We start from the raw sequence: 12330 nt of genomic DNA, 5'->3' as shown, positions 1-12330 counted from the left end.
GGGCATCATCACCAAGCATACACTGCCTTTCTCAACGATGGTTAAACAACTCCCAATAATGAGCATTGATCCGGACGACGAGTGGTGTGCCACCCTTACGGTCAAAAAGGCTCGCATACGCTTCAGGCTGGACACCAGCGCTTCAGCAAACCTCATTTCAAAGTCTGACCTTGACATCATCTGCGTCAAGCCAGGCATTCTTCCACCGGCCTGCCAGCTCCTCGACTACAGTGGCTCATGCCAGCTTGCGGTGTCCCATCGTTCTTCAAAAGCAAAACTGCGTTTTGAAATTGTAGGAACCAACAGAGCTTCCCTGCTCGGTGCTTTGGCCTGCAAACTCCTGAACCTTGTGCAGCGGGTTCACACCATGTCGTCTGCAGAGGCAACGGCCTTGCCAGATGTTAACTTCCAGGCCCAACTCGATGGCATCATAGCATGTTAGAAGGTATGGCACACTCCCTTACCGATACAAAATCCTGTTGAAGCCAAATGCCACCCCTGTGGTTCACGCACCGCGTCGGGTACCAGCACCCCTTAAGGACCGCCTCAAGCAGCAGCTGCAAGACCTCCAGCACCAGGGTGTCATTTATAAGGTCACGGAACCCACGGACTGGGTTAGTTCCATGGTTTGTGTCAAAAAACCGTCAGGGGAACTTCAAATCTGTATCGACCCCAAAGATTTGAATTGTAACATAATGAGGGAACACTACCCAATACCTAAATGAGAAGAGCTAACTAGCGAGATGGCTCATGCCAAATTCTTCACGAAGCTGGATGCCTCCAAGGGGTTTTGGCAAATACAGCTGGACGCGTCCAGTCGAAAGCTGAGCACATTCAACACCTCGTTCGGTCGCTACTGTTACAACCGAATGTCCTTTGGCATCACCTCCGCCTCAGAGGTGTTCCACCGCATAATGGAACAAATGATGGAGGGCATCGAGGGGGTGCGAGTGTACGTCGATGATATCATTATCTGGTCCACAACTCCTCAGGAGCACATCAATCGCCTCAAGCGGGTGTTCCACAGGATCCACGAGCATGGCCTCCGACTCAACAGAGCCAAATGCTCGTTCCGTCAACCAGAATTCGTCACCCGCCACAGAGACTGAATTTGTTGACTGAATGTTGCATTACCTTGTTATCTCATCGTTTACACATCTGTACATATTGTTTTTTATCATGTGTTATCTGCCCTCTATCTGCAATAGACACCTTCCCATGTAAATACGTTCGCATATTCTGTATATAATCAGACTCCTGTACACACATTCACTATTTATTGACCTGAACACATTTCTTTTTTAAACGAGGGAAGATGTCATAATATACATCCAGGTATATGATGGTGTGCAGACAGGCAGTGATTGACACGGGATGACCAGTGAACACACAGAACACAGCAGCCAATCATCAGACAGGACACAATCACTATAAAGTCAGAGGGCACTAGTTTTCCGCTCTCTCGGGATCCAGCCTCTGAGACAGTCAGAACTCGTGAGCAGCAACTAGAAAAAACACCATGTGGTAGTTAGATAGTCTGGTCAGGTTAGCCTCAGGTCTCCAGTCAAGTCAGCATAGTGTCAACCCACAGTTACAGCATGTATTATAGTTAAGTGTTCAATAAAATCGAGTTGCATTTCTTCAAGTGTTGGAAGCCTGTCTCTCTCACCACTGCAGTAAACGCAGTCCTCGTAGACCCAGCTTACCCAACACATCACATGTCACTCTGTGGCCAGTGAATGGAAGGGAACAGGATTTGAGCATGAGCAATCAGGTTCCAGTTCTATCAAAGCCACCACTTGCTCTATCTCTTATTCTGGCTGCCAACTGATTGTACTAAGGAAAGTGATCAACCTCTTGCAGACTATCTCACTGGGATACAATGATGTACAAATGACTTCTAGACATGTGCAAATGTGTGCATGTCCGTAAACTGCAGTGAACCTTTTTTGAAAAGTGTATTTTTGTGGCATTTTCAAGATAGAATTCAAATGTTGGCCACTGTTGAAGGAATTTATTTTTTGGAAAGAAAAAAATGGTACAATCAAAGTATTGCCAAATGCTTACATTTGTAATTTCTCCCGATAAACATGAATGTGTTAAAAGTAACAAAAATGCTAAATAGGTTATTCCTGTTAATTAGTTCATTTGAATTACAGATTATTTAATTTTATTTCAGTGTCAAAAATGCCTTTTCTGTCATTTTATTTCAACATCAGATCATTTGAAATTTTGTAACCAAAAATAGCTTGATTAATAGGAATATGCCGTTCCAGAATACAATTTTGCAATTTAATGAAAGCAATATCTGCTTCAAAACATGTAATCTTAAAGGCAATGTTGAAAACTGAAACCCTAAATGGTACCATTATTACACAAGCATAATATGACTGGCAGGGAAAGCTGAAAGTTATTCATCGAGTCCCCTTGTGCAGTTTCAACCTTTCCCATTTGCCAGATTGGCATCATTCATTAATTGAGAATCACTGGGAGATCTTTTGTATTATTGTGGGCAAAGCAATTATTTCAATCAAAATTATATCTTTCTCCACCTATCAACTTTTTATTTGTGGCATTGCACCTGCTGCTGCATCATGTTGCCTGCATCTCCACTTTCCCTGACCTCATTCCCTGGTGAAGAGAATCGGCCAAAGAATAGAATGCTCTGTGTTTTGTTGTGTCTGATGAAAAACAGAAAAGGGTGATCAGCTACAAATTTTCTTTTCAATTCTAGACTTCGACGGGAAATTATGCTTGCAGTGACACCGGCTGCTTCTGTGCCTTCTTCATTAACTTCCACAAAGGACTTGTGAATGACCTTTGACAAAAAAAGGCTATTTGTTTTCGACATTCCAGTCAAATTGACCTTCGACTGATCAAAGACATCACTCATCCCCATCGCTGGAAGTATGTCTTCAAGGTCAAATTGGTCTTCTAGCTTAAATCTGGGCAGATGAACTTCAACCGTAATTTCCATCATGTTTTCCTCATTGGTCCAAATGAGCAGGTTTTTGTATGTGAGTGCCTGCTCAAGCTATCAGAAAAGAAACATAAGTTCATGAATATAAAATGGTATTTACTTGGCAATATTGAATCATCTCTGATCAGGAAGATTTACTGCCAATTTTACATCAATGCAAATCAGTTTCACCATTTCATCAGCACAAATGTCGCCCAAGTCAGGCCTATCATTACACTGATTATAGTAAGTCTCTCTTAACCCTAATCGACTGTTTCTCCTTGACTGTTTCACCCTCTGTCCTTTAGTCTCTCCATCCATAGTTCATATCCATCTATCAACATTTTTGCCCACACTATCTCCTTTCAATTCAAATGAAATCATAGAATCTGCAGAAGGAGGCCATTTGGCCCATCGAGTCTGCACTGGCCCTTGCGAAGTACACCCTACTTAAGCCCACACCTCTACCCTTCCCTGTAACCCAGTAGCCCCACCTAACCTTTTGAACACTAAGGGACTATTTACCATGGCCAATCCACCAAATCTGCACATTTTGGACTGTGGGAGGAAACCGGAGCACCCGGAGGAAACCCAGGCAGACGGGAGAAAGTGCAAACTCCACACAGACAGTCACCCGAGGCTAGAATTTAACCCGGGTCCCTGGAGCTGTGAGGCAGCAGTGCTAACCACTGTGTCGCCGTGCCACCCCCAACTCACACCTTTTCCATTGATAAATTTGGGGCTGAATTTGTAGGAGGCCTGCCCTATTAATGCACCCCTAAAACCCATTGCAAACTCAACAATTCACAGTATCCATCATTTTTTAGTCATTTACCTGAAAAACACTGCACATCCTACAAATTGACACCAGCCGCACCTCTCAGTTGACTGCAAACATCACCAAATTAGGTGGTAACCTGGCAACTGACTCGAGTAGTCAAGTCCCAGGTTTCAATGTTCCATGAAAAATCTGGACAACCGTCAACCACTTGAGGAGAGGCCAGGGAAGACTTGTTCCACAGGGAACAACACAAATTGTGTCTGCCAAAGCAGACCATTGCCAAAATGTTGATTTCTGCCCTGAGAGATCCATTCTTGGTGGGATCATAGCCATCCGCACTGTGTCAACTGAAGCCATTTAATGTACTGTTCAGCATTGAACTATAACTGCTTCCCCGGTCATAGGGATAAAAAATGTAATTTACCTGGGGTGCCTGCCTTAGAGGCTGAGAAGGAATTACACCATGAGTGTAATCTCAACGTACCCTTTTGGGACTGGGCTATTATGCTCTCAACACCAAATGAGCCACTAACTTTGACAGGAAAAGGAAATGCAAGGGCCCAATGTAAGTCAGGGCCCATTTCCAAGCCCATCCTTGCCTGCTGATAAGCAATGTTTTAAATCAAAACACAATGAAAGTGAAAACATTTGCCTGAAAAGACACAAATATGTAATTGCACAGATTCTGGGTGAACCATACTATGCTGGTCTCTGTTACAATCTAGCCTTTCTGTCACTGCGTATGATTAGGGAGAATTCCATCTGCCGCATGTTCACCCATACTACCAGCCTGTCTATGTTGTCTTGAAGTCTATCACAATCCACCTCACAGTTCACAATGCATCCAAGCTTTGTGTCACCAGCATATTTTGGAATTGTGTCCTGTACACCCAAGACACTGTGTCATGAATATAGATCAAGAAAAGCAATGGTTCAAATAATGATCCTTGGAGAACTCCGTTCTGTGTATTCCTCCTGTTGTTCAACAGAAATCTCTGGCTCCTGTCACTCTGCCAACTTTGTATCCATCAAATCGCAATTCTCCAGTGCCTCGGCAGCGCGTCAATGCATTCCACTCTGCTGGCACAGTAAACGCCATTGGCATATCATTAGTGGGCCTGACCCAGGGCGGGATTCTCCTTTGGCTGACGCCAAAATTGGGAAGCGTGATTGGCGGAGAATAGGTTCTGACACCAAAATCGCAGTGGGTGCTGACAGACAATTCTCTGTCACCTCAACAGCGGCGTCAATGCGGTCAGAACGCACATAAACACCATTTGCATAAGAAATTGTTTTCCCTCATATCCTTTGATTATGACCTTGGTTCTCGATTCCCCCGGCATCAGGAACATCCTTCCTGCATCTATCTTTTCTAGTCCTGTTCAAATTTTATAGGTTTCTATGAGATCCCCTCATTCTTCTAAACTCTAGCTAATGTCATTTTAAGCAACTCAATATCTCCTCATACATCAATCCCGCTATATCAGGAATCAGTCTGAGAAACCTTCGCTGCACTCCCTTCAGAGCAAGAAAATCCTTCCTCATATAAGGAGACCAAAACTGCACACAATACTCCAGATGTAATCTCACCAAGGTCCTGTATAATTGCAGCAACACAGCCCTGTTCCTGTACTTGAATCCTTCTTTACTGCCTGCTTCACCTGCATGTTTTCTTTCAGTGACGTGTACAAGGACAGCCAGGCCTCATTGCACATTTCCCTCTCCCAATATATAGATCAGATAATAGTCTGTCTTCCTGGTTTTGCTACCAAAGTGAATAACATCACATCTATCCACATTGCCATGCATTTGTCCACTTATTCAATTTTCCAAATCACACTGAAGGATCTCTGCATCCTCTTCACAGCTTACCCTCCTGCCATATTTGTGTCATCTTCAAATTTGTAGATTTAATTTTGTTTCCTCATCTAAATAATTAATATATATTATGAATAGCTGGTGTCTTAACACTGATCCCTGTGGGACCCCACTAGTCACTGCCTGCCACTTGGAAAAATAACCCTTTATTGCTACTCTTTGTTTTCTGTCTCTCAACCAGCTTTTTATCCATCTCAATACATTATCTCCAATCTCATGAGTTTTAATTTTACACAATAATCTCTTCTGTGGAACTTCTCACAGTAATAGTTCCAAAAGACTCAAAGTGCAAGTAGAGGCCACAGCTTCAACAGATTTCACATTCAAAGAGCGCTACAGAACAAACAGTCTTGAGGTAGGACTGGAAAAATAAAGTCCTTATGACCATGACGTTTGTCAATAAACTAACGGGAAACAAATCAGAGAAGGAAAACAAAAGGGATTAAAGAAGGAATTTGGAGTTTATTCTGAAGTACCAGATAGGAGACAGCCAAACTTGTTCCATAGATTGATTTGTACAGAAAAGGTCCTTGCAGAGGGGACCTAAAGGTCTAACGCTAGCTCATGGGTTTTGAAGAACAACTGAGCAATATCGATGTGTGTGTGGGCTCTCCCACAGCAGGAAATTAATCCTGAAAGTCTTATAGCTTTGTTAGTCATATTTGTGGGAGTGTTGATGTAAAAGCTGTGGGCGCAATTCTCCGCAAATGCGGAGAGTCGTAAAGGCTGCCGTGAAACTGGCCGTGTTTCACGGCAGCCTCCGCACCCCCTCCCGGGACCCGATTCTCCTCCCTGGTCGGGGCTAGCAGCACGGCCCCGTGAACCATGGCATCGCAGGCTTAGTGACCATCGCTAAACCCGCGCGCCAAGGGTCACGGCGGCTGACGCGCACGATGACGTCAGCCGCGCATGCGCAGATTGGACGGCTCCAACCCGCGCATGCGCGGATGACGTCATCACACATATGCGTCAAACCCGCGCATGCGCGGGCCGTCATGCCCCTCAGCCTCCCCGCGGACTGATCCAGAGTCCGCGGGTTTCGGACCCGCTGCGGCCGTGCCAATCGGTGCCATGGTTGTCGGGAACGGAACTTTGTGGCCGTTTTCACGAACGGTGAGAGCAGGTGTGTTTGCGTTCGTGAAAATGGCCGTAAAGGCCTGGGAACTCGGCCCATCGCCTAGGGGAGAATCGCTGTTCGCCGTAAAAAAACGGCGAGCAGCGATTCGTGTCGTGGGGCGGCCGTGGGGGGAGGGGAGAATAGCGGGAGGTCGGGAAAAATGTCGGAAAGGCCCTCCCGCTATTCTCCGACCCGTCGTGGGGGTGGAGAATCGCGCCCTGTATCTCTGCAGAGTGAAAAGTTAGAAGGGAAACTCTGGAAACTAAACAAATGCACTGATGCACGATCAATTGCACGAAAGACTCAGATTGGTACAACTGTGGCTTTATTACAGTCAGATGCGTGGCCTCCTACTGCAGCTGGCGAAATGGCTGATCAGGAGGAGGTCATGCATATTTATACGGTGCTATGTCTTTTCGTCCGACGTCATTTCGTCCAACGACACTTCGTCCACGTCTTTTGGTCCAACGTCTTTTTGTCCGCCCGTCTTTTGGTCCAACGTCACTTCGTCCAATTATCCAATTACAAATAGTTTAATTTAGTTTTTCAATGTTACTGCTCAAGGATCCTCTCCACCTATTTCGCCTCTTGAGGTTGAGTTCTGCATTTGTGCTGCTTGATCTCCAGACATTATTAAAATAAGCTGCAGGATATTCACCCATGTATGCTCCAGCGTGATGAGAGCCATTGTATCTGATGGAATATTTGATCATTTCAGACCTGTAATGTCAGAACCCACTGCCAACCAGAGGTTTTAATCACTCGACGAAAATCGAGTTTAAACCTGCTTCTTTCAGAACTGCACTCATTGTCTAAATCCAATTAGACTCCCTGTCTGTCGGAATTGTAGAATATCAAATCATCTTGTCCTCTCCCCATTATTCTCTCTCGGGTACAGTTCTGGAAATCTAACTTTTAGGGAATTTCGGGAATTTACAATTTACATCAATTTTAAGTAATTTCGGGAATTTTAAGTAATTAGTAAACTTTTAGATTTTTTAACTGCATTTTTAGATTTTTTAACTTTTTAACTGCATTTTTCAACTTGCATTTTACTTGCATTTTATCAATTACTTGAATTTTAGCAATTAAATTCACTTGCTGTATTGTACTTGCATTTTATCAATTAAATGGTTTTATACGGAGTTAATTTGTAATTGGATAATTGGACGAAGTGACGTTGGACCAAAAGACGGGCGGACAAAAAGACGTTGGACCAAAAGACGTGGACGAAGTGTCGTTGGACGAAGTGACGTCGGACGAAAAGACGCGACACGATTTATACAGCTCCTTGTGGGCGGAGCTAGCCAGCACTGGCTACCGGCGAACCTGTAGTGCAGGTCCTACCATACATCCCCTAATACAGGTGCACAGTGGTTCACCATATGCACTTCTTGCCTGAATGATAGTCATAAATGCATTTTTGGACTTGAGGGTGTGATGATTTTTGGTGAGATCTGTTTTGCTGAAAGTAGAAGCCACAATGTTTTACTGGTATCAAAAAGGGAAATTTTCAGGTATCTTCATATTGCATGTCTATGATTTCTTATGGGGTAGAACTGTGGAATTTGAGAAATGAAATTTAAAATTCAAAGTCAGGCTTCAGGGTTTTTCAATATATTTGTTCTGACATTAAGTAGAAAAAAATCTTAAGTAACTTTGAATCAGCAGTTTTACTCAGAATATTACTCCTGATTAAACAGGCTCGGTCATCACAGAAAGATGGTATTGTATCTAAACAAGAAACAGAGCAGTTGCAAAGCTTGATTGCCAGTTGAATTAGTTATGAATTCAGACAAGTCTTGATGCAAGTTTCGATGTATTACAACTGATTACGATAATAAAGCATGCTAAAGTTGAGGGCATATTAGGGAAGCACGGTAGCACAAGTGGATAGCACTGTGGCTTCAAGCGCCAGGGTCCCAGGTTCAATTCCCCGCTGGGTCACTGTCTGTACAGGCATGTTCTCCCCGTGTCTGCGTGGGTTTCCTCCGGGTTCTCCGGTTTCCATCCACAGTCCAAAGACGTGCAGTTAGGTGGATTGGCAATAATAAATTGCCCTTAGTGACCAAAAAATGTTAGGAGGGTATATTGGGTTACGGGGATAGGGTGGAAGTGAGGGCTTAAGTGGGTCTGTGCAGACCCGATGGGCCGAATGGCCTCCTTCTGCACTGTTTGTTCTATGTAAATAAAATATTTTAAAAATTAAATATGAAGAAATGCGGGCTTAATTTTTGGGCAACCTAAAGAACATTAAATTAGTTATATTTCGTAACTAAATTAATTATATTCTGATGGATATTTGAATGCAGCTGGATTCATAATATTTTTTGGCGGGTAAAAATCGGAAATGTTGCCCTTTAGCCTGAGAAGCCAAGGAAATAAAAAGGATTGCAAAAAGTAGTTTAGTTGCAGAAACACTGGCTCTTATGGAAGCAGTGGATATAGAACATAGAATAATATAGCACAGTTTCAGGCCCTTCGGCCCACGATGCTGTGCCGACCATTTATCCTAATCTAAGATCAACCTAACCTAGACCCCTTCAATTTACTGCTAACTATGTGCCTGTCCAAGAGTCACTTAAATGTCCCTAATGACTCTGACTCCACCACCTCTGCTGGCTGTGCATTCCACGCACCCACCATTCTCTATCTAAAGAACCTACCTCTGACATCTCCCCTATACCTTCCTCCAATCACCTTAAAATTAGGTGCCCTCATGACAGCCATTTCAGCCTTGGGGAAAAGTCTCTGGCTATCCACTCTATCCATGCCTCACATCACTTTGTGCACTTCTATCAAGTCACCTCTCTTCCTTCTTCGTTGCAGTGAGAAAAGTCCGAGCTCCCTCAACCTTTCTTCCTAAGACAAACCCTCCAGTCCAGGCAGCATCCTGGTAAATCTCCTCTGCACCATCTCCAAAGCATCCACATCCTTCCTATAAAGATGTAATCAGAACTGGACACAATATTCCAAGTGTGGTCTAACCAGGGTTTTATAAAGCTGCAGGAAAAACCTTGCGGCTCTTAAACTCAATCCCCCGTTTAATGAAAGCCAACACACCATACGCCTTCTTAACAACCCTATCAACTTGGGTGGATATGGGATTCTGTTTGTCAAATAGGCCCAACTATCTTCAGCTGCTTCATCAATGACCTTCCATCCAACATAAAGTCAGAAGTGGGGATGTTGATTTATGATTGCACCATATTCAGCACCATTCACAACTCCTCAGATACTGAAGCCTTCCATGTCGAAATGCACCAAGACCTGGACAATATCTCGGCTTGGACTGTGAAGTAGCAAGTAACATTCATGCTACATAAGTGCCAGGCAATAACCATCTCCAACAAGATGGAATCTAAGCATTGCCCTCGACATTCAAAGGCATTGCCGTCACCGAACCCCCGACTATCAACCATTGACTATTGACCAGAAATCCACCTGGACTAGCCATATAAATGCTGTCGCTACAAGAGCAGTAACTCACTTCCTGACTCCCCAAAGCATGTTCACAATCTACAAGGCACAAGTTAGGAGTGTAATGGGATACTCCTCACTTGCCTGGATGTGTGCAGCTCCAACAACACTCAAGAAGGTTGACACCATCCAGGACAGAGCAGCCCACTTGATTGGAACCCTGCTTGATTGGCACCCATCCACAAGCATTCACTCCCACTGCCACCGATGCATAGTAGCAGCAGTGTGTACCATCGACTAGATGCATTACAGGAACTCACCAAGGGTCCTTAGGCAACACTTTCTAAACCCACAACCACAACCATCTAGAAGAATTAGGGCAGCAAATACATGGGAACACCATTACCTGAAAGTTCCCCTTCAAGATACAGACCATCCTGACTTGGAAATAAATCACTGTTCCTTCACTGTTGCTGGGTTAAAATCCTGGAATTCCCTCCCGAACAGCGGTACCTACACCACATGGACTTCAGCGGCACAAGAGCTCACACCACCTTCTCAATGCTATTGGGGATGAACAATCAATGGTGGCTCCCTTAAAAAAAAATTTTTTAATTAGTGGAATTTCTGTGAAGGAGTTCACTGGAAATAATTTTCCCACTAATTTTTACTTGTGGGATAATGTGCACACTACAAAAACTGCAAGTGTGAAAAGAATATGGATTGACATTGCTAGTGTGCAACAAATGTTAGAAGAAAAGGAAATCTGCAAGATTAAGTGGGTTGATGAAATCATCAATTAACTGACTGACCACAAAAGTGGACTGACCACCAACAGATTGTTGGAATCCTAGAAGAGCCATTAAATGTAATACTTTATAGAGAATATGGAAATTCACTTTTCTTTGTCAATTTCTTTTGAAAAATTGTTTGTGAAAATTATTTGTTAAGTTTAATTTAAAGAAAAAATGGAATCTGTTAATTGAATGATATGGGGCGCGATTCTCCGCCCCTCACGCCGGGTGGGAGAATAGCGGGAGGGCCTCCCGACATTTTTCACGCCCTCCCGCTATTCTCCCCCCCCCCACGCCCGACCCACGCCACGAATCGCCGTGAAAAATGGCGAGCGGCGATTCTCCAAGGCCGATGGGCCAAGCGGCCGGGCCTTCACGCCCATTTCAACACGGCAGCAAACACACCTGCTCGCTGCCGTCGTGAAACGGGCGCCAGATGCCCGTTTGATGCACAGCCTCATGTTGGCGTTGTCCAACCTGCGCATGCGCGGCCGACATCATCGGCCGAGTCAGCCGGCGTGATGCTTGACGTGCGGCCTTGATGACCATCGTGACGCACGGGGCTGCGCTCCTAGCCACGCCCGGGGGGGAGAATCGGCCCCGGAAGTGGGCGTGAAGGCTGCCGTGGGTCATGGCCTGTCCCACGGCAGCCTTTACGATTCTCCGCATTTGCCCATGAAGTTAAATTTATATACGTTGGGGACACTCATTGGGTAATGATGTGTGCATATATAAAGAGACATTCAGGCAGGTAAATTCGTTAATTTGATTAATACAATCTTACGAGCCACAGCTGGGCGGGCCTCCGCACACTTCCGGGGAAGCTTATATTTTACACGCCCCAAGGGGAGATCAATTACGGTTTCCCCATGGGCTCGTGCGGGTTACCCATCCTTTGGTTATTCATGAAGGCCTGCCTTCTCAACTGTACCTGCTGTGTGGTGGTCCTCCAGTTAATTCATCACCAGTCAGCTCAAAGGGGAAAGCAGTCTATGGTCATCTGGGACTCTCGTGACTTAAGTTTTACGTGTGGGTTATTATACTCTTCCACCCCCGCCCCCAAGTCCAAAAACTTCCCCTATGCAACCATCTGAGGAGGCCTCCTGCACCGCTTCACATGAGGCTGTGCTTCTGCCTGAGGCAGGTTTGGGTCGGATGGTGTGTAACGGTTGTCGACTGCCTTTTTCTAGACAATCTCTGGAGAGCAATTGCCGGAATCCTGGACTGGACATGGCATTGTCTGTCTGTATGGACTCAGTGTCCATTTCTGAGCCAGAGTCATCTTTGTTCTGATAGTCTGGGTGTTGGGTCACGGTTGGAGGCACTCCCAGGCTAAGGAGCGGTTCCTGGCTGTTGTAACATGTGGCATGGTGCTATAGTT

General features: G+C 44.8%; 1 protein-coding gene across 1 annotated transcript in view; it reads right to left on the bottom strand.

The window, feature by feature from the left end:
• Positions 1–1997: 1997 nt before the first annotated feature.
• The window catches only part of LOC119966023 (leukocyte elastase inhibitor-like), a 52640-nt gene continuing 42307 nt past the window's right edge, over positions 1998–12330 (bottom strand). Inside the window, exon 7 of the mRNA XM_038797171.1 lies at positions 1998–3034. Coding sequence (XP_038653099.1) covers positions 2564–3034 — 471 coding nt within the window. The 3' untranslated portion in view covers positions 1998–2563. The remainder of the gene's footprint in view (positions 3035–12330) is intronic.

Source organism: Scyliorhinus canicula, chromosome 5 (assembly GCF_902713615.1).
Source record: "Scyliorhinus canicula chromosome 5, sScyCan1.1, whole genome shotgun sequence".
Taxonomy (NCBI): Eukaryota; Metazoa; Chordata; class Chondrichthyes; order Carcharhiniformes; family Scyliorhinidae; genus Scyliorhinus; species Scyliorhinus canicula.
The sequence above is the reverse complement of the archived record's forward strand: the minus strand, read 5'-3'. Positions and strand labels throughout refer to the sequence as shown.